This window comes from Anneissia japonica, unplaced genomic scaffold (genome assembly GCF_011630105.1).
Source record: "Anneissia japonica isolate Jap-2015-1 unplaced genomic scaffold, ASM1163010v1 scaffold407_len587689_cov185, whole genome shotgun sequence".
Lineage (NCBI taxonomy): Eukaryota > Metazoa > Echinodermata > Crinoidea > Comatulida > Comatulidae > Anneissia > Anneissia japonica.
The window spans coordinates 367,378-391,666 of NW_022686478.1; the positions used below are offsets into that span (position 1 = coordinate 367,378).

General features: G+C 33.6%; 1 protein-coding gene across 3 annotated transcripts in view; it reads left to right on the forward strand.

Annotated features, from left to right (window-relative positions):
* Nucleotides 1–24,061, forward strand: part of LOC117117134 (neuronal-specific septin-3-like) — a 57,082-nt gene extending 33,021 nt beyond the window's left edge. For all 3 annotated transcript variants that reach the window (XM_033261343.1, XM_033261351.1, XM_033261359.1), the window contains 8 exons: nucleotides 9,875–10,048; nucleotides 11,576–11,710; nucleotides 13,416–13,497; nucleotides 16,702–16,839; nucleotides 18,130–18,247; nucleotides 19,462–19,557; nucleotides 20,014–20,110; nucleotides 20,875–24,061. In XM_033261343.1, coding sequence (XP_033117234.1) covers nucleotides 9,907–10,048; nucleotides 11,576–11,710; nucleotides 13,416–13,497; nucleotides 16,702–16,839; nucleotides 18,130–18,247; nucleotides 19,462–19,557; nucleotides 20,014–20,110; nucleotides 20,875–21,062 — 996 coding nt within the window. In that variant the 5' untranslated portion in view covers nucleotides 9,875–9,906 and the 3' untranslated portion in view covers nucleotides 21,063–24,061. The remainder of the gene's footprint in view (nucleotides 1–9,874; nucleotides 10,049–11,575; nucleotides 11,711–13,415; nucleotides 13,498–16,701; nucleotides 16,840–18,129; nucleotides 18,248–19,461; nucleotides 19,558–20,013; nucleotides 20,111–20,874) is intronic.
* Nucleotides 24,062–24,289: the final 228 nt, after the last annotated feature.

A 24,289-nucleotide genomic window follows, 5' to 3' on the forward strand; every position in this document is an offset into this window, starting at 1 on the left:
GATGCCATCCTTCTCAGATTGAAAAAATATGCCTGAAGTTGGAATTTTGTTTAGGTGTGTTGTGCTATCCACATGTTACTGCATACGTAAGACGAAGCTTGCTTCACCCTACGTTCAACCAGGGAACAGTAAAATTGGTTCATGTCAGCAGTTTGAGATGAAAAATCTATGGTGATAAAGAAAAAATCTCAGAATTGGTAATTCGTCCAATGTGTTTGCTGCTTGTGTGCAATGTGTGCTCAGATTTATTTATTTGATTTTAATTCTGATAATACCTATACCTAATAAAGCTGATATAAAAGTTTAATATTATTAATACAAACTGGCAACATAGATAGGTCTAATAACCTACCTAATAATAGTATAAAAACATTTTATTTTAACCACCTACTAACAATACGCTGTAACCGATTATTAAACTGTACAGCAAATACAGCTATTACGGCGGCATAGGCTAGGCTAACTTACTACACAGATAGCCTAGGTGTGCTGATGGAAATGTCTCATCGTGGGTCGTCAGCAGTCGGAAGCTCAAATAGTACGCACAGTTTAACTTGCCAAAGACCGATGTAAAAATTTTGATCTGTGTTCTTTAGGTTACAATTGAATTAGTTGGGATGCAAATCTGACTGTTAGAAAAATGTAAACAAAAAAGTATCAGGCCTCACTGATTTTTTTGGCATTTCTCTAATCCCAACTTCGATCGATGAATTCTTCGTCTTCCTGTCAGGTTTTTGGAAAGAAACCGAGTGGATGGCAAACTTGACTTATTAGGAAATGTTGTTACCATATTGGGTAATTCTAGGTGGTCTCTAATTATTTTTTAGAACAAGCTTATATTATTGACCAAGCGGCACGAAAAAATTGTCGTGGGCACTCGTCAAAAGCTAACCCGGAAGTAGGTGAAAATCAGCCAAATAACGGTCAAATCGCGAAGTGGCTTTCCCACTGATTGGAGGTTGACCTGTATGATTTTCTTTTTTTCCCAATTTTTTTTTTTTAATTGAAAAATTTAGGGAGGGCCAGATTCAACTGGGCTTCTTGAATCTGGTAAGGGATGGTGCCAATTTGATTGTACTTCGTGTACCCTCGGTAACCGGGTAAACGATGTTACTGCAATTTCGTTAATGCAACCACACACTGTTTTTTTTGTTAATTCCGTTAACAAATTGACCAATGACTGTTGACTGAGCAGCTAAGCATGACGATAGTAACCGCCGAGACACAGCTCATTGGTTTTCATGATAACAATTAGAACTTAATGCTACAGACAAAACTACCATGATAATTGACAATATGGGTTGAAAAAACAAACAAACAAAAACCGTCTAAGGTTTTAGCGTTAAATATGTTGGTGAGGTTTTTGCTATTTACACCGTTGTCGGCAAACAGAAACTCCAGTAGTAGTAATTAATTTGCTACTATAATAAAATACAATTCTTCTCCGGTGTACAGTAAACACGCTACAGATGGAGTGTGTACATTGCAGGATTGTTGTTATTGATTAGTATTTTTAAAAATTAATTATATCATCCTAGTCAGCCTGAGAACGTTCAGATGAAAAATTCCTAGTCAGGAAGCCCTGAGAATTTTTCCCGTAGTCTAACTTTATTTTTAGCTACTGTTATTGCTCACACCCATCTGACTGTTGAAGTACATGTTTCTGTTGCATGGCTGACTTTCACAAGGAATTATAATTATATTGAGAAACTCCATAGCAGTGGCGGCGCCGGCAGGGGTGCTTAAGCCCCATCGGTCTGGTCAAGCCCCACCATCGGCCAAAGCTCGTCGGGCAGTTGGACAAAAAAAAAAACAGGACTAGTTTTCCCATCCAAGCCATTTCCGGTCCCAATTTGTTTTTTAAATCTCATTTTTGGAGGGGGGAACACCCCCTCCCTAACCCACCCCTGGTTCTGGCCTTCAGATAACGCTGTGTGCTATAGTTGGATTGGATTGGATTGATTTATTTGGTGTAAACACCAAGGATAGCCCACGAAAGTCTAGAAGAAGACTTATTTCCAGTGGGGTCCTTCTGGTGGTGATTGGACAGTACACCGGGAGATAATCCCCTACTCTTTTCCGAAGAGTGTACTGTGTTCTTTAACGTGCACATATGGGCCATAAATGCACATGCCCAGTTACACCCATAAATACTTAGGGCCCCCCCCAGTCGGACATCTGAGCTCCCCCATAAACACGCATCTAAAACATTTGACATGGGGGAAGAATGAAGTAGGCCTAAATATCAAACAAAAGTGAAAGTAGGTGATTTTTAACTATTTAGTGTAATTTTTTTAGATAAATATTTCGAACACAACGGCCTTCTTCCGTGTGAGGATAACTGACAAGAAATAGAGCAACTATGGAATCTGATCCAAGTCTTTATTTAAATCCCTTATGTGTTAGTTATTGGTTCTAAAGTAAACACTAGTCCCTGAATTGTGATTTGTCTTCGTCTATATTTTTTTTTTGCGGTTATTTAATTCGTGATACATTGCAACAATAATTAGGGGGTTTTTTGAAGATCTAAGGCAAGACTTTTTATACCTTGTTTTTAGCAATTTTATTTTGTAAAAAATTGACAAAATGCAGGACATTAAAACGAAAATTTTGTTTTCTTAGGCCTACTGTATTAAACAGAATGATTTTGCCAAAAACACCTAGGTGGAGGAGAAAATACAATTCAACTGTGTAGCTAACGTATTTTACTGCGTCTCTAAATGAGTTTATATGAAATGTACGATTGACTCTCGACTAGAAGGATAATAATATGTTTTCATTTGATTTATAACATAGTCAAATATTTTTTTAAAACCCAATGGCAGACGATTAAAATTAACGACAATACTCAACATAAAAATTGGCAGATTCGTGTACCGCATGTGCATCAGAAGATGCGGTAGACGATATTGTAATTAGTCAAGCATATCAAACAGTATGCTTACTTATTTCGTTAACATTTTAATGCTTTCGGTGAACTTGACCACACATTTGACCTTACGTAGTGTCATGTGTACAGCAGTGTACACGAAGTACAATAAAATTGGCACCACATCCCTAATAAAACGCTGAACGAGTATTACTCGTTCAGTGTTCTACTTGAGCAAGTGATCGCTAATATTGTCTTGTCAAGAGAGATACAAAGACTTCAAGTATAATAATGACTCATGCAAATTTATCAAGTGATTTAATAGTTCCTAGGATTACTACCATTATCATAAAAAAAAAAACAAAGAAATTTGCATCTTTGAAAGCACTTTGTTAGAATTCTTACCTTGACCGTAGCTTAAATTTATTGGATTTGGGCAAGAGAAATTATATTTCCTGGTTTTGTTTTTTTTGTGCTTTAAAAGGTATAAATAACTCAATGTTCTTTAATCTAAGTTTCAAACTATTTTTATACCTTTATGATGAGGCTTAGAAAGTGAAATGTTTTTAATCAGTATTTAAGCAATCCAAGATTTTAACCCATGACCTGAGGTTAGAAGGCAATTACACCTTAACCACCAAGCAAAATAGTTGTATTTCATTTCTTGAGAATTTTAGTATTCCATATAGGTGAATCAAATGTGTTTTCCCCAAATTTTCAGAATGAAGCAAGTTTGGAAGCGGTTGTTAATGTCTGCAAAGAAGACAATACTTTCTTAATAACTTGTTTTAGCAAACTGGTTTTTTTTTACAGATCATCAGATAGGACAAAAAAAAATTAAAATAATATTTTGTCTTATTCAGCAAAATAATTTTGGCTAAAACATAGGTGAAGGTGCTATTGTAGCATTTTGTTGGAAATGCTTGTAGCTAATTCTTCCATGGTATAAGACTACAGTTTGCAAAGATTCATTATGATGGCCTTTAGCTGCCATTCAAGATTAGGGTGTTGGATTACTTGCCAGATCAGGAAGTTTTTTCAAACCTTAATTGTGCATACCTTCAAATGAGTATACTATAACATTTCATACTGAGATTTGAGGGATTTAATGCTTATGGGTTCATAGAATAACCTTAATGCCATTTTTGTTTCTGAAAATAATTTTGAAACCTGGTTATGATATATTCGTTTGAGTGATTGACTGATGGATTATTGATTAGTTTATTAAATGATTTATATATAATGGCCGATTGTATAGACAGTGATTGCTTTACTGACTGATATTTTTATTTGTAGTACTGACTGATTAAGTGAGATATATATATCGACCTGCTAAATTGTAGTTTCAAATTTGGTGCAACCTACAAAAGAACATATATTTAGGTAAACACCTTTGTTTACAAAATACCGACTAAATGTTCCAATCAGAAAGTGCTTTTTAGTAGCAGCAAAATATAGATTTCTGAAGACCATTCTCAAAGTTAAATCCATGGTTTTTTGTTTTTTTTGTGTTCCATTTCTATTCCTTTGCTCATTACCTTAACTTTTATTAAGACTGTGTTCAGGATATCTGTTGCCAGTTGGATTACATCATGGAGGTATTATTGAGGAGATCACTCGGCAACAGATCCCTTTGACGTGACAAACCAATGTGTTCCCCGCATTTGGATTGCGCGCAGGCATATTACCCTATAATTCACATTTTTTCGTTAGCAACAACTTGGCAAGAAGAAGAGAAGTTGTGCAATAAAGCGTTTGATTTTAACCTGTTAAATATCTTTATAATGAACAACGTTCCCTTTTAGTATGTTGTTATTTGTATATTTCAGGAACAAATTCCGTAAAATATTTCTGTTAAAATTACTTTTGTGTTCATTATAATTTTGTCTAAAATCGATTGGTTCAACTATAAAGCTAAGGCAGCGTAAAACTGAAAATTACTGATTTTGGGTTGAATTTTCGATTAGTTAACCCTCGTTAATCCCAAAATGACTTAGTTTATTATAATCCTCCATCACTCCTTAATTAATATGTTAAAATTAGAATCGAGTTTTATCCAATTTATGGAAATTCAAGTTGAAATATACCATACTTTTAAAGCTGATGGAAATGTTTCATTAAAATCAAAACTTTTTTTTTTGGAAAATATTATGTTTAGTATTTCTTGAAACATCAATGTATTAGCTTCATTGTGGAAATGATTGCGCAGCAATAGTGATTGACTGTAAGTAGTGCGCATTGAGAAAATAACGTGCTCTCCATTTCGCCATATTCAATTTTTAGTTCCATGCATGTAATGCAATAGGAACTATTGTAATCACTTTTCACAGTTTTCCCTGTGTGTAGTGTGTGTGCATGTGTGTGTGTGTAGACATTTATGCAAATGCGAATGCGGTAAAAAAAAGTTTTCCGACATTTTGTTTTTCCTCGCGATGCGAAGTTCCACGGCAATTCAGCATGAAACTATTTTGGTTTTGCGGCAAAAAAAAAATCAACTGCTGTAGGCATAGGCATTTTGAAGAAGGCCTAACATAAAAAAAAGGTGCTTTCCACAAAAACATGAGGCCTAGGCCGAGTTTAGTTAGTGTTCGAAATAAGGAAAAACCCATAGAGCTTTTAAACAACTAGAGTGCTGACAAGATGGCGCAGCAATGCAGAGTTATGTATGTGTACCATCCGAGATGGCCGTTGTAGTAAATTGCCACCTTCAGGCTTAGTATACATATTATTACATATTAATAAGCCCTCTGACTGACTATTATTTCATTAATGATAATGAGTAATGGTAATAACAAATAATTAAACTATTGTAGCCAAAACGAGGCCAAGTGGAGCATCTTATTCAAAAGTAAAATAACAAGGAATGAAAATTAAAATCATGTACATTACACCCAAACACCGCAACGCTCGAGTTTCAAACATACGGATAACTAGCTGTACTGAACTCTCTGAGTAAATTGAGGGTGCAATTGCAAACGATGGTGCTTAGCGAAATTGGCTAAATCTATGGCAGCCATCTTGGATGGTACACACACACAGTTTTGCATATTTCGAACATCGAATACATTGCGGTTAGCGCTCTAGTATTCTTATTATATTTCTATGGGCACGCGAGTGGGCGCCTCAGTTCAAGTCTCAGCAGACCAAAACGCGAGAAAACATGTGATTCGGCGAATCCAAAATGGCCGCGCCTGTGACAACAACGCAGTAAAGTAAAGTTTGGGAGGTTTGGGTCTAAAGTTTTTTGGTTGTCCCACGGACAAGTTGCCCTATAGTTCTGGTTGTCCGTGGGACATTTTGGTTGGCTGGGACAAGCGGACAAGCCTTATTTCGAATACTGTTAGTACAGTAGTTAACTGCGATAGCGTGGTAGATCGTTTAATCAATGATATCGTGTTATCATCTAATACGTATAATACATTTAAATAATGTGTGTAAAATTTAAGAATGCACCGCGTGGGTTGCTTTCTTTGTTATGCGGTAGTATACGTAGCAGAGTGACGGCAGAAAGGCTAGGCCTAGCCTAGGGCCTAGATTGTGTACGTTCTTGATCATCGTGATGAAAACTTCGGGTGACAGACGATTGGGCCCAACTGGTGTGGACGATTGGGCCCAAGCTATTTTCAAATAAATTGTAGTCTAGTAGGCCACTGCCAGCTCCCCTACTCCCGATATCGTTCCAAACTACTGTAAAATGAAAATACTGTATACCTAGCTAGGCCTACGAAATTTTTTCAATGAAATTTTTGCTAAAAATATTACTGTAATTTGCCATTACCAATGTGGTCTAAAATCACTGTTTTGGGCCATAAAGACTCCCCCTGAATTTTTCAACCAACACACAAATTTGACCCAACCATATTTTCTGATTATGTCATTTATGATGACTTAATCAGAAAATATGGTTGGTTATGTCATGTATCATGCATAGGAACGTTGGCACCTGCAAGGCTCTGGTTTGGTAATCTAAGCCTACTGAGCATTTGGTGGTGGGGAACACATTAGACTTCAAAGGCATCGCGCAAACGTTCTTCACGCGTTGCGGCAGCTTTGTTCTAGGTTCATTTGCATAGCACTACTTGCGCGTAGCTTTTTCGAATGATCTCAATAATACCTCCATGGTTTCATGTACATCCAAGGCCTAGCCTGGAGGTTCGATAGAACCCTTTTTTCCAGAAATGCCCTTGTAAATTTAGTAAAAAATATCTGTTGTATGGAATTTGTTGAAATTGCCTGAGCTTGTACCAAGGTAGGTCCTACACTCTACCAGTCTAGCCTACTAGGGGCCTAAGCCTATGCTTGCAGTAGCTAAATTTAGCCCAACAGATAGCATGCACAGAATTTTATTATTACAATAAGGTACCAGCAAATACAAGTGAATGAAATAACTATATAATTCATTTAAAGACCGTAACTCCAGCTGTCACTCGATGACTGTTATCCATGAGTATGAAATAACGGGATCTTTATTATGTGATTTCAGTTGTATGACACAAATAAAATTCTTGGAATAAATCCACCTTAAAATGTAATATTTTTATTGTGAAAACCTATATTAACAAGGAAGCAAAGCAAACTATAGACTATAGAGGTACAGCTAGTGCAAAATCGGCAGACCAGCCTATGTATGGCATGTTGCACTAGCGCGAACTCTTGTAACACATGACACTACATGATTATACTCTCTGTAGAAGCCAAGTGTTATGTTGTAAACAAATGCAGTGGCGTGAGAGTTAGCGATCTACAAAGTAGATGAGTGATAAATCCTGGAGGATAATTTATCATTTCCAGTTAAAATTTGAACACAAAACTGATGCTTGTTAATTTAAATAATAATATTCTGTGAACTTAAATTTGCTAGTTGTGTAAACTAGATGTTTTCTATCTTTTTTATTCACGCTCTGGGGTACGATTTGACTCGCAACAGCGCAACGTTTCAGCCTGGATGTAAACAACTCAGTTGAAAACCAACAGTTATCCTTTTTTATGTGCCCAGGATGTAGTTTCGTTAACCCTAGATTGTTCAAACTCCTAGTACAACACATTTTTTTTTTATATCAGACTCGATTTTATATTTAGGCCAGCATGTAACACTGTCTTACCTTGGCATTTTTTAAAAGTAGATTTGTGATTTGTGATATCAATGTACCCACAGGATTACAATCTTTATTTGGAGAACTGATAAAATATTGATGCATCTTTAGCCTATCATCACGCCTATGTCTCAGTGTACGATCATGAAATATGATTAAATTTTTGTAAACGCACACACAGAGGAGTCACATGGCTACTACCTACATAATTTTTTTTCTAGACCCACACCTATACAGTATTATACATTGTATAATTTATATTAACTAACACTATGAACTACAGCCCTGGTATTGGAGTGAAATTTCCAGACATCTGAGGTGCTATATCATTTGAGACTTTCCCAACCATGTTAACCGGAGGTGGGGTAGACTAATAGTGCCTCCTGAGGTAGGGATGGACTCATAGTGTCTCTTGTAAAAAATTGAAGCCCCTCCCCCTCCCTTTGATATTCTATTTTCTGTTTCTCATGTTTAATCAGTTTTTGAGCTGATTATGAATTAGATTCTGGCACCATATTACAAGTATTAGTCATTCTTTGAAAGTGATACTTTGTGCTTATTTTTGTAAATAAGTATTACTTTAGTTTGTACAGGCTAGTCATTGTTTGTTTTAATACAAATAACTTGACCCTGATTGTTCTCACAAAGTTTAATTAGTCGTGTGTCCATAAAACTACTCACCAATAATGACAATTTGATATTCAAGCATTTCCAAATAACAATGACATTTGGAAACACATCCTTGGAAAAGCTGTCTCAGGAAATATTGTGTAGATAAAAATACACAATATTACCTTGTTTACTTGTAGCCTTGAACAGAAAGTAGAAGAAACAGCATATAAAATGAGAATGTAATGTAACTATGATGTGTACATTTAAAAAAAATTTCTTCATTCTAAATGACATAATTCATTTTAAGTTATACCAAATAAGTGATTGAAATATGATTATTGAATGTCATTGTTAATGTTTATACTGTAATTCAATTCTTACCATATTTATCCTTCTTTGAATAAAAGCTTTAATTTCCTCAAATATATGCCCAAGGCATTTATCTTTTTCCTAAAGTCATTCTCAGAACTTTCTATTACTGTTATACTCCAGTACAGTTACATTTTTCTAACCTTGCTGGGATTCATGAAGTCTTCATGATGATGCAATAATTATGTGTTGTAGTTCCACATTACAGTGAAATTAAGGGTTGTTTATTTGAGTATACATATCCATTTTACACCAAGAAAATTAAATGCCTCCCTCATATAAATACCTCCCTCGAATAAATGCTCACCCCCCCCTCCCCATATGAAATTTTTATTTTAAATTTTTGGGACATCCTAGTGGAGGAATTTGATGGACATAAATGTTATAAATCTTAATCCAATATCTGAAAGGTCCACTGATTAATCTCAGATAAGAAAGTATAATACATACTCCAAGTATTGAAATACACACACTTAACTGGTGCCCAACTTACTAAATAGCAAATTAGTGTCAGAGTTAGTTAATATTAATTGATTACTACTGAACACACTTAACTGGTGCCCAACTTACTAAAGTAGTGCCCACGTTATTTATAACCAATTATTATCAATTTATATAACAAATTAGTGTCAGAGTTAGCTAATATTAATTGATTACTACAGAACACACTTAACTGGTGCCCAACTTACTAAAGTAGTGCACAAGTTATCTATAATCAATTATTATCAATTTATATAACAAATTAGTGTCAGAGTTAGCTAATATTTGATGACATAATTAATGTCGAAATATTGAATCCCAACACGATGGCGTGTATTTCAATACTTGGAGTATGTGTTATACTTTCTAAATCCAATATCTGATCTTTAATAATTATTTGACAAGTGTTTATATATTCTACATTGATTATTTTTAATGATATACTTAACAGGTGTTTTGAAATTTGTGGATTTTGTATCAATCATGTCAGAGACGATGGCTCAGACGACAGAATGGGGCGCCCTCAAAACAGATGTAACTGGCTATGTAGGAATTGACACAATCCAAGAGCAAATCAGACGAAAGGCACTAAAACGAGGATTTGAATTTAATATTATGATGGTTGGTAAGTATATACCAAATAAATGTGTACCCAAAAAGGACTGTCTTTTATGTTCTTCATGTTGCCATTTGCGGTCGAGTAAATTCATGTTTGTTATGATAACTAGAATTGATTGCCAATGAAAGAGTAATCATCATATCATCCACTGGAGTTCTAATATCGGCTGATAATAAAATTCTTGCAAATCGATTTTACTGCTTTTGCATCTTTGACTTAAGAGTGTTATTACAGTTTGTCCAAATTTGACTACAATAATCGAAATGAGGCATTATTACACAACGAATAATACCACAATGTTTTGCAATTTTTGAAGAAAGATACTCAATATGATACATGGTCCCCAAGCTCTGTAACTTATTTCATCCACTTCTTTTTGTCCCGGTCTGTAGCCCAAAAATTTTGTAACAAATGCCTTCTCCAAGCAAAGAGTTCAGTAGTCATGTCTGTAACTGTTGTATTATATACATTATGCATTATATAATTACATATCATTACTTATATATTTGTTGTATAAATTGTTCTATGGAGATATTCCAAAATAAAGTGAAAATGAAAATATGCATCATGATGTCATATTGCACCCATTCCTCTATATAGATAAATCAGGTATTTGTCAAAAAACCTGATAGTGTGAACCAAACTTTGATTGGAGAAGGTAATCCACAAAGGTATAGCTCCAATCAAACAAGGAAACAACATATAAAATTCAAGTTAAAAACCAGACAAAATACAAAAATTGGCAACAAAAGTCCAATCATTATATAGTACTCATTGCAACCACAATCTGAGAATGCATCCACAAAAATGGGGACAAAAAGACATGCTTTAAAAATTTTGAAAGAAATCAGTTGTTTGTAAAGTACCTTTACACTTAAAGAGTATTGTATGCGACCTATATATCCAAATTAAACAATTTAGATTTTAACAGATGACAATATTACAAGTCTCCACTGTTTGTAAAAATAAAAGTTATAAAAAAATTTTAATTGAACAGTTTGGCAATAAAATGATTTCCAGTTTTAGAAGTGATTACTAAGTGAAAGGCCTGCTTTAGAATTATAACAATATATAATAATTGTGAATAGATCTAGTAACCTACTCAACCCTAGTCAGTAATTACTCCTCGGATAAATTCAAATACTCTTTTGTACAGTTTACCCTGAATATTTACGGAGTGAAAAGATATTGATAAATACTGACAAAGGGCATTGACCCGAAATCAGTAAATATACCGCAGAAGATTTGTGAATGAGGACAACCAATATTACAACTATGCCTAGAAACTGGTATAAACCAAGATTAAGAGGTTCTTTGAGGTATTATTGATGTTTGCTTATACTTGGATGTAATTGGAATAAGGATCTACCTTTAAACAATTATATCAGAGGTTATGGTGTTGACATGTTCTGTGATAAATATACACTCAGTTTTGTTGAAATCTAATGTATTAATGTTGTTTACACTCAGGTGTAATTGAGTAAATTCACCTTAGTTTACATGAAGTGTTAATTGTTGTTTATTGAATTTCAGGGGCAAGTGGTTTGGGTAAATCTACATTAGTGAACACACTCTTCAAAGCCAAGATTGCGAGACGTTCATGCTTACCTGAATCTAACAAAGAACCAATCATTCCAAAGACAGTAGAAGTTAAGGCGATAAGTCACGGTAAGAAATGAAGTGTAACATAGTGATTAAGGTGTTGGACTTCCAATCCCAGGGTCTAGGGTTTAATTCTAGGTATAAGTCTCAGCATTTTTTATCAACCAAGCTATTCCATTCTTCATAGTATATACATAGCATCAATGATTCCAAGTTATTAGCCTCCCCAAAGGGGTGAAGATCCGGCGAGTCTATTGTTCTTGCCTATGTTCATGTTGTCCTGTCGTCGGTGTCACTGTCATTGTTGGTCATTTGTTTATTACCACAATAACTAAAGTTTAGTAAGTCCGATAGATTTCAAACTTGCCAGAATGCAAGGTGGTAATAATATGAAAAATATGTCTATATTTTATAATACAAAATGTACATACTGTAAAAAAGAATGTGAGAGTCAAATACTACACAATTTATGGTACAGGGTATTATGAAATCAGCAACTTTGAAACCAGTGCACAGACCATTATTTTAGGACTAGAAATTGCAACTTGCAAGTGAAGTGCTGCGAAGTACAACTGCATATAAATGTTCTTCGGACAAAATTATTTATGCGAGTCAAGTGAAATAATGAATAATAAAAATATAACAAATAATATGAGACACAACCCATTGTCTATATTAGAACACTTCTCATTGGGTAACAAAGTCGTAATTTTTCATTTTTGTCAAAAAGTGTCTATAGTGGTGAATTATGGTTTAGGTTTTTTTTAATAAAGTTTCAAAAATTTCTATGTTTGTTGAAAATGTAGTTGATTACCAAAGGTTACAATTTTTATTTTGAAGACTGCATGGTCTAGGAAGTGTAAAATTTTTTAATGGGGCAAGTTTCGAAGGGCGGGTTTTCTAGGGGCGAGTTCACTGCCAAAGAGTGTTGCCAAAGTGCGAGCCAGCGTGTTATTTGATCACAAGTGCGAGACATCGCAAGCGTGAGCCAGCTAGCCATGATGTCACGACAATAGATACGAGACGTTACTCAAGTTGTGCGAGGTATCTTCTGAGATTTGTGGAGTACTATTCAAAAAGAACTATAGGTCTAATAATGAATTATTGTGATGTTAAATAGACAATGTTAGCTATCAAGGAGCGACGTTGTTTTTCATTGGGACCTTCGTCCCTTCAAGGCTAGGCCTATACCATCCTAGCTAGTCTAGGCCTAGAGTAGGATAAGGCTAGCGCGACATGCGGACGTTGGTACGTGTTGGTTCGTCTACAAACGTCGCCTAAAGTAATTGATTTTACCCGGCAGAACGAAAGAAGGAAACTTTTCAGTCGTCTTAGGCCCTTGTTTTTTGACAAAAAATGACCTTTCAGAGGTCAAATTGCTGTCAAGAAATGAATTGCTGCTTCGCAGCAATTATACCATAACCATTCCTCTAGGAAAAGGTGTGCTACATGGCAGGAACAGGATGTATACAATCCAGGTAGCACACCTGACAAAAATAAAAAGAAAACATAATCTATCAAAACATGGCATCAGTCAACATCATTCTGTCACTCAGCTTTAAGTGTATATTTCAACTTCCATTGAACCAGAATAAAATTTAGTTGGATTCGTCGGCCAACGGTCGTGCATTGAGTGCCTGGGAATGAAAACAAATTGTTGTATTTCCTAGGTTTGAACTTTTAGTGTATGATTTGTATTTAGCAAATATCTGTGATTTTATGATAGCATACTTACAGTAATGATCATATTTTTGTTTCTCCATTCTTCCAGTAATTGAAGAGAAAGGTGTAAGGTTGAAGTTAACCGTCACCGACACACCTGGATTCGGTGATCACATTAATAATGAAAACTGGTAGGTATTGTGTCAATTCAATTTGATTGCCACATCAATCAATCAAGTCAAAGTGCATTTTACTATAGTAATTTGAAATAGATTCATGATGGCACATTGTTTTCATTTTGTCAATAGGACATTTAGTGCATTTGACAATATAGTTGCTAATTTAAATCAATAAAATAAATTTGTCAATAGATTAATCATTACCTTTGTCAGTAAATTAATACATTTGTCATATTAATTATTACATTTTTCACTACATCAATTAATACAGTTAATTGGATTGGGTAGCTCATACAAATATAACATGACTATTGGGTTAAAAAACACCAATCAAAAATATCTTTAAGACAATAGTGTGTCCAATGTGATGGAAACCCCTTTAAGCATTGTAGAAAATCATCATTGTCATGTGCAGCAGGCACTCATTGCAGGACTGCATCCTATCTTGGCTGCATATCATTTTGTAGGCCTAGATTTGTGTGCAGTAACATCTGGTGCCTGGTTAATGCATCTGAACTTGGCTAAGTAACCACTTTAAATGTTTTCAAGTGGCTGAAAACAAGCCAGGGACAATGCTTACCCTCCTGACCCTCTTTATTACTAAACATGTTCAACAGGGAAATCTTGTATTTTAAGATTCCCACAATTCCACCGAATGGTGGTAGTACTGGTAATTATTTGTGGGGATATTAATTATATTGTTGTTGCTGTTGGAGTGTGAGTGTGGCACATTTGCTCACATTGCATCTGTAATCAGGGCTAATAATTATATTATCTTCTAACAGATTTTATTATCATTAGTATTTTTATTGATGTTGAAATTAATGTAATTTTTTCACTGATTGCATGTATTTAATAATCATTTTATAATAAATAATTTGTGTATGTTATAATAAGTATAATTAATATATCATAATTTAAGAGCACAGGCTTAGCCAGCGAGCTGTCCAGCCGTCTTTTGGATGGCCAACAATTATTTAAGACGTCGACTTTTACCGTGACGGCTTGAACGGCTTGGCCTAATCAACACGACCTAGCCTAAATGGCCTGGCTTACCTTAGCAAATTCTTTATATTCTTAAAATCTATCAAATGTTACATTAAACTAAAGCTAAATCATATTTACGTTTTATAAAAACAACTTTTATTGATTGAATGTATGTTGTTTTCATACCAATATTCAGTAGGAATTCCTAAAAATGTAAGGCTTAACCATTGCCTACCCAGTGAAAAGTTAACATACTTACGACACGCATCAAGCTAAAAACATTTATACCCTGCTGGAAAATGGAAGACTTGATTAGGTTCCCTGACATAATATCGTTGGTGTTCGTAATTCTCTGGTTATAATTAATTCATGAAGTACCATAAAGAAGATTTGTTGTTAATGTCACAAGTTCAATTTTGTTAGTCAACAAAATACAGTAGGTTTAGGCCTATCTCTCGATTCGGAGGACCTAGAGTAGAATTTACACTAGGATGCATCTGCATAGCCTAGAAAAATTATAACCGTAACCGTGCACAATTTATTTCTATAACTGAAATATTTTTGAATAGCTAATTCAAGACTATTCCTTTGAAAACAAAATTCCAACATTTAAACACCTTTCAAAATGCTCTCTAAAGATCAAAATTTTCTATTTTTTTCTTATGTTTGGAAGGGGGTGTGGCCCGCCCATCAGCTCAGGGCCATGCTAGGCCACGCCAAATGGCTTCCATTTTGGATGGCCTATTTCGTTTTTCTAGCTAAACCCGTTTTTAAGAGTACCACCAATACTACCTGACCATCATCATCATTTACAATTAGTTTTAAAAAAATATGTATTTATTAACAATTTTCATTATTAACATTATATATTATCATGGCAATAATTGTAATAATAATGATAATTATGACAGTGTTTACTAATTATAATTTTAATAATACCAATAAATAGTAGTGTTGCTAATGTTATTAGTATAAATATAATTTTATATATAATGTACACATGTCATTAATTCATGAAGTGGAGCTGTAGTTTGGTGGTTGAGATGCTTGATTCCCAATCCCAGGGTCCTGGGTTCAAACCCATTTTATTTTTAGACTAAAAAAACTTCACTCCTGAGCCTCAACTAGAGACTTAGTTTATAAATCATCATTCCATCCTGTAAGTGGTGAGTGTACTTGTTGTTGGATGTGAAGGAACTAAAATATATTTTATTTATAATTGAATAATAATTTATGGTGATAATATTATAATTTATGGTTATAATATTATGAGGTAATTGGTTGTACCATAAACTAAGGAAATATTAGAGAGATGGGGAATAGAAATAATAGCATTGGCTTTGCAGTGGAATTAGCACATTGGCATAGAACCACATACTGCTTTGCTGTAGGCAGTAAAAGTGAGGAAGTTGGGTTTAGCTGTGGCTACCATGAGACAGGATGTGGTGTTGATAAGGTAGTAAATTAGGCCACTTCTCCCCTCAACACACTTCCTTCACTTAATGGAAGTGAAGCCGCAGAGGCCTAGCACCTTAGGGTATGGATATGAGTAGGGCTGTAATGAACTTGCTTTCACATTACTTGTTGCGGATATCCTATGTCAGTGCTATTATTTTTAAGCATTTAAGATTAAACAGCTTTAGAACATGGCATGTTTTTTAGATTTACTTAGAATTCAAATAAAATTAATTAATTCAAAATAATAATGCAGAAAAAAAGGCTACATCTACACTCTGCAGGTGGAAAACGGCGCCGCTAGCAGCTCTACAATGAGATGGATACGTGCGCCTAATAAGATAACATTATTATTATTATTATTATATGAAGAAGTATGCAGTAGCTTGAATAATAATTGTTACTGATAGATAGTTTCATTATCATTATTATCGTCGCTGTCATTACCATCATCATCACCATCATTATCATCATCTATCATTGTTATTGTCATTTAATCATTAAAATCATTCAACATCATCATGTGTGTCGTCATATTCTCCATAGTCACCATTTTTAACTCCATGGAAATGAAATTCCAAATTGCATAATGTTAATAACATGAATGTATTTATATATACTTTTTATTTCATTTTGCCAATAACATAATTTTCAGCATGATACTGTATAAATGACATATTTTTTTCTTTTCTTTTCATTTACCAATAAGAGAGTAACCAGTCATGTAGACCTTCTTATGGTGTGTATTTCTTTCTTTTCTGTTGCATATCACAGTTGGCTTCCAATAATAGAGTACATCAATGATCAATACGAGAAGTATTTGTCGGAAGAAATTAACACAAGTCGAAAGAAACACATTCCAGATACCAGAGTACATTGCTGTCTCTACTTCATTGCACCTACTGGACACAGGTATGTATTAATCATGCAAAAATTAACATTTAATTAAAAGAAATAATGTATGCTAAGGCGAGACTTTTTTGATACCTTGTTTAGTGAACCCGCCGCCCATAAATAATGATTATTTTGAATTAAAACAAAATTTTATGTTTGGCCAATTAGTTTACCCACCTCTACAAAAAAATGGAAATGTCTGAAAAAAATTAAAGTTCTTTCTTTTTTTATTACGCTCTCTGCTGCCTTGAAATCTCCAAAGATAAGATATGTATATTTCTTCTTAATTATATAAATTTAAAGCAAACCATCTCATTACTACACTGTTTACATTTACCAATAAAATTTTATTTTTATTTTCTTCTCCGTCTTGATGTTTTTGAAAAACTATTTGCTAAATAAGAAAACAAAACTTTATTTTTATGTTATTTCCGTCCTCTAATGATCTTTAAAAAATAAGTTTGCAAAACAAGGAATAAAAAAATTCTTGCCTGATGAAGAAAAAAATAAGCATTTTGTTTGAAAAACATTATTTTGTCATATTCTGAAATTTATTTCTAGTAGCACCTTCCAAACATGTGCAGATAAATGACGTGAATGATTGGTTGCCCGTCAGTGCTACAGTTTATGCTTGGATGTGGCTCCGTCCACACTATTACATTTTATGTGACAAAAAAAGTGACATTGGCCCAAATTACGGTGTAATATGACATTATCATGCCCATATATGGGCACATCACACAAATTTGTCACAAAATTAAATAGAATTTTTCTATCAAGGGTCCAACAAGTCCAACTTGCGATCTAAACCAAAACTAGAGCCGGAATAAAATCCATGGAAGTGTTCATAGGAAGAGTTTTTATGGCTTATGGCCCAGAAATGTCCTTTTACACCACAATATTTGGGATTGGCAATCAAAATAAGATTACTTGTATTATAGGTAAATTAATGTTTTTGGTGGACAACCTGGTGGTCGCGTCAGATGACAGGGGTCCAGACCTGTCCCCTGACTCTCTACTGGTGCCGCCATTGCCAGGTACCCTATAAACTCCTGGATGAAGAGAGACAAACATTGATGGAGTTAATAGCCAAGGACCAAAGGACATGGCCTCACACAGTTGATAATGTATTAATCCATATATTATTATGATTATCATAAATCTATAAATTGTTTTTACATTTTATTCATTCAGTCACTCTTCAGACCAAAATCGAATGTTTACAAACAAGGTACATGAGCAAAGTAGTTTAAAATATTGTCAAGTACTAGTAAACACTAAACATTTTAACCTTTTTCATTGATTCAGTTTGAAACCATTGGATGTAGAGTTTATGAAACGACTTGACAAAATTGTGAACATTGTACCAGTAATAGCCAAGTCTGACACTCTAACAGTTGAAGAGAGGGAGGCTTTCAAAAAAAGAGTAAGTAAACACTTTGGAATGAGGATTAGTCATGGTGTTTGTCATGCAATTTTGTAGTGTATTCTGTAATAATCTTTAATTAAGGTGTTCAGAAAAAACCAAGAAATAAACAACAAAACTGAAAAATAAAACCCATAAAAACCAGCAGAAAAACTCAGCCATTCAGAAACCTGCTGAAAGGACAGCCAGATACTATTGATTTCACAGGTGTATGAGAATCTAGCTAGTCTATTTCCTGAATACTTATGATAAAACGACCAATTGCCACAGGCAAAATGATACCTAATGCAGACCAGTACCCTGATATAGTGCGCACCTGCAGATCTGACTCATGCAGATACAGTAGGGCATGAAGCCACATACAGTAGCTCTTTAAACAGGAGACCCCCAAATCGCCCCTGAAACAGTAAAGTCTGTAGATTGTGGAGATTGACACACTTTCGCTTGCGACAGAAGGTCCAGGCAAATCGGTAATATCCTTGGTTCCTTTGTCGTTTTTGAATAACGACAAAGTAATGAGGACAATGCTTGAGCTTGGGTGCAGTCACATGCTAGGCCAGTAAAACAGTACGATTAGTCAGTTTATCCAGGTAAGTATCTCCCTCATAGACTACCAATATCACTGCTGATCTGTGTAATCTGGTCAACATTTACGTAATAAGTTAGATTGAGTAGCATACTGTAAGATTTGAACCCCAAATTGAAAATTGAGACCATGTACCACAACCCTTGTGTGAACTGAACCCACATTTATACCTGGGGATTCCCCCATTCTAAGAAACTGATTGATCCTTATTTTTACTGGCAGCCTTATATTTTAAAGATGGCCAATTCTAAATATACACCTCATGCCTAATTCAAAGTCAATCTTTGGTTTTTGTCACTGAGCTACTCATCAAATCATACCCTTTTCTTTGATGATAGCAGCTATAATAATTCCTATACACTTTACATGTATACTCTTCTTAAATTGCCTGTAGTCAAAGGATTTTTATAATACAAAATATGTAAATCTGCTTAATCTGTTCTTATCTGTGCAAACTTCAAAAAAGTTAATTAATTTGATTAGTAATTCAGTGTTTTTATTACATTTTCATCTCATTCAGATTTTCCCACACAATTTTACTATTAAAAGTATGTCATATTATATTTTATAAGGTATTTCTGGAATGTGTGTTTTTATGGTTGATGTATTTTAAATACTTTCGTTGTAGATAAGAGATGAGCTGTCTTCGCAGGAAGTTAGCACTTACCCAATGAAGGACCTGGATGTAGATGCAGAGGACTCAGCCATCAATGCTGCCCTCAGGGTAAGTACATTTGCAACTCAATGCCTTCTAGAGGGCGGTAAAACAAAAAACTGATCAACTTTATCCTCAAAATGGCATTCTGCATTATGTATCTTTATGAGTGCTTTGGCTTTATCTTTATTTTTGGCATCTCATATTAAATTGAGGACCCATGCTTTATTGTATACCAAATATAATACTTTTTTTTTTCAAATATATGATGAATGTTATGATGAAATTTGGTATAAATGAGATGTAAAAATAAATTAGATGTAAAAATAGTAACTGTTGAAATTAGATGAATAAAGGAACACTTTAATAAATTGTTAAAATACTTAATTTTTCTTTAGTCACAACTGTGCAGAACTTAAAATTTAGCACAATACAAAATCCAGCGATTGATTGATTGAATTATCAAATTGGCTATTTAAATTTGAAGATAATTTTCAACCTGTATTTCTATTGTATTGCTTTCAGGAAAAAATGCCATTTGCTGTTGTAGGAAGTGACAAGGCACATAAAGTGGAAGGCAAGGATGTCCTTGGCAGGAAAACAAATTGGGGTCTTATTGAAGGTGAGCCCTAAATTTTCAAAACCATTTTCAAAACCATTATAGTGGTACATATATGTGAGCAACATCCTCATCAACTCTTCATTATCTTTTTCTTTTTACCTCATTGCCATTATTGTTTTCATTGTTTTTCTCATTTTATTCAACAATATCCAACAGTGACAAAGGTTGCCTTTGATATTGATCCATTGAATAAAATTATGATGAATAAAATAAGTTTTATATCTCATCATCATCATTATCATCACCATTCTTGTATCTTGATAAATTTGTGTTTTTTATATTGGTTTTAGCAGTTTTCATTTTGTCTTCATTAATTTCAGTTTTAGGCTATCTTATCATTGTTTTTTATTTACTTATATTTTCTTTTGAATTTCATGATTGTAAACAGTTTTTTTTTTTTTTTCATTTATTTTTTGCATTTACTGTATGTACCAGGGCTTCCTTGAAAAGCAGTGCTAGTCACTGAATTAAAGAAAACTTCAATAAATCATGTTATTGTCATCATCATATTACCATCATCTTATACTACAGCTATCATAAATTCCTTTTCATTATTGCCATTATAAAATGTGTGAAAGTTTTACATAACACATCATGCCAACAAGACCTCTATCACATTATCCAAACAGTGGTGTATGTAAGAGTTTTGAAAGGGGGGTTGGGGGCTGATATGGGTGCAAATGTGAAGTGGGGGCTGGAGGACTAACAGAGGGGAATTTATCTGACGAAGTATTCCATTGATACAAATTTGTTTCCCTTTTTAGTTGAGAATCGAAATCATTGCGAGTTTGCAGATTTAAGGGACATGTTGGTCAGAACTCACCTGCAGGACTTAAAAGAGGTGACGCATAGCATACACTACGAGAACTTCCGCTTTGACAGACTACAAGCCAGAAAAAACTTTGAGAAGGGTGACGCAAAGAACAAAAAAATTGACGAAAGCACTTGTTAAAGAGACTACTACGGTAATAAGTACAGTATATACTTAATTCATATGCGAGTTAAATATCTTTGTTCTTTTCTAGTAAAAATTGTCCATTTATTCATCCGGCCTGTTTCCTGCCATCTGTGTTAGAAATTGTCTCTATGATAAGAATTGTTTTGAGGAAGTTTATCATGATGAAATTTAGAATTTGAAATGTTTCTGAAAAATGTATTTATTCATTTGCAATTTACAAGCTCTGCTCCAATCTTCCATTTCAGTACATCCTTTAGATGCAGAAATTAAACACATCCACAGTGTTTTTATCAATAATAAAAGCAGTTATACTGCCTTTATGATGAATTATATTAATAATAATCATATGCTTGGTATAGTGCCCTATTGTCCAGCATTAGGATTGTTCCACCACACTTTCTCCGCAAGAAAAGTATCGAGTTGTAGATTTAGTTTCACTAGATGTAGGCCAGGTAAAAGGACAATGTATAAAGTTCTGTCCAGACTATCAAATTTTCTTTGACAAAGAACAATTTTATGCTCATATATAGTCATGATGTGCCTATATATGGTCACGTTTTTGTCAAATCATCATCTGTTTTCTGCCTACTGGCAGGTTCTCCAATTTTTTCTGTCATATGACCTATTTTTCATGATGGCTTAACTTTTATTTGTTTCCTTCAGGTCATCTAACAACCACCTCAAGGTTGCTTTCCTTCTACTGTTTCTTCAATAATATCTCTCAAAAGAAAAAATAATCTCCTCTAAGTATATCATCAGCACAAAGAAACACAAACTTTGATTCCAACCAAAAGATTGTTCAAAGAAAAATGCATTTGAAGTGAACTACTTCACAAAACTGTAAATTTCACTATTAAGATATCAAAATTTCAAATATTTTGTTACATTTGGTTAAAGATAAAGCATAAAACAATTCAAATGTTCAATTTATTTTTCTTTTCTTAACTTTAATTAACCTGTTAATTAGCATGAAATGTTTGTATCTTGTTTGTGATTATAGGCCTGCAAACTAGGCTTATCCTGTTTAAACCATTATTTTTTCTAATAGTTCCATCCTATTTTAAGAAGGGTATGCCTAGGAAAGTTATGGAATCTAATCTTTACGTCTAGCCTAACCCCAGCCATGCCTTATCTAGCCGATCACAACGATTGCAATGCCACCATGCATCTTCTGAAAGCCCACTGAAAATTTATATCCGTTCATGAAAACAAAAAAATGGCTAATTAGTCTAATTAAGTAAATACTAATTTAGTTGCACTCTTAACAATTATGTGAAAAGGTAGAGTTCAATGTACATAATAAACATATCAAAGAAAATGTTTTTTAAATATGATTTTTTAAGCTTGTGTGTCTTTGTGGTGTCGGTGACGATACCCTCAATCCATTTCTTCTTTCTATCTTTTACCATAGCTAAAATGTTCGTTAGTTTCTCTAGTACTTGTTCATGTCCACATTGCTAAAGCTTTCAGTCTGTCTATTTCATTTTTTCTCAAATATAGTTTGATAATCTGGGCAGGTCTTGTGAATGCACATTGAGTGACAGATATGTGATTTGCATCATGATGTCGTTATCACACCCATATATGGGCCAATTACTTATAAATAATGTCCACTGAGGTTAACATACTTATCTGATACTTGATATGAAGTTATCTAGCTGTGGGGATTCCTGCTTCAAAACAAATCAAGTTAATGCGATGTCATTTGACATCTGATACAATATACCTATCCCAAACTGTGCGCTAATGGTCCATTAGTATAAAGAATATGACTTTATTAGTTGTTTATGGTGAACAGTTTACAGCAGAGATAGATATTTTGGCATTGTTAAGTATAAAAAAGTGCCTCTCCTTAAGACCAATAAAATTGGATTTACTGGAATTATACAACATTAAATATAAAAATATGCTTCCATTATAAACCTCTTTGATTTATATTATTACTGTATTTTTTATTTTAATGATAATAACAATCAGATGAAGATTGTAACTATTATTATAATTTTAAGAATTTTGGATTTTCAATCAAAAGTGGTATGAACTGGACAGATATTTTTAAAACAATTTATATGAAAATTATAATCATTTAGAAATGATTGAAATATTGAGAATTATAGCATGTTGTTACATATGGCAATTAATTTTGAGTGAACAGGTAGTGAAGGTGTTTGTAATATGTAACTATGCAGACCAAATTTTGTATCCCTCTATGTATTAAATATTATATACACTATTTCATTTTATATTTAAACCTGTTTTATATCTATTCTCATTTACGCCCTTTTTTGTTATTTATTATATATAAAAATATTTTGTAATCAAAATTATTGATAATATACTTAACATGAGTACAGCCATAGATATAGAATATTTTTCTTTTTTTCATATTTGTTGTCAATTTTTGTATTGTATTATCTCCAATGCATGCACAAGTTAATTTTTAAAAATATATATTGACTGTATTGAGTCAATGAACTTAAAAATAAAATATAAAAATTTCTTAGGTTGTTTAAGTAAGTTGTTCACTTTTAAGTGAAAATTGTAAAAAGAAAATAATTTCCTACTTTTTCACAGTACATTTATTTTTTTTCTTGGTAATCAATTTAACATTTTTTATTATGTAAAAAGGCAGTGGCTATTGTTACACCAGTATTAATCCAATTTTTAATTATGATTGGATTTTTGGACAATCAGAATCAAGAATTGATTTCAGACTACAGTAACAACCAGGGGTGGCACCAGCCACATTGACAATCAGGAAATAATGGCTCCTTGATAATCTGTTTTTTCTATAAGTTCCCCAGAACTTGACTATAATTGCATATTAATAATCATTTGAAATAATTAAGCATTTCAATATATAGCTGACTCTTCGGAGTTACAATAATTTACTGTATTTGCTTTAGCTGTCCCTGACCATCGTTTTTGTTGTTTCTTGTTATTGTGTTTTTTAATGTCTATATGGTCAAATAAATAAATGAAAATGAAATGAATTAAATTTTTTGTATTTTTTGAGGGATGATTGTCAATTAAATCGGTAAGCTTAATGGCTGTCTCTTATACACATCTAGTGGGGGTGTGGTTGGGGTGCGTACAAGTAACTTCAATCATAAATAAAAAAAACTATTTTGTTTCTGTTTGGTAATGTAGCTCAGCATCAATGCATTTTTATCTTCATCAAATTAGGTGTGCAAAAGCTGGATGAATATTGTATTAAGTGT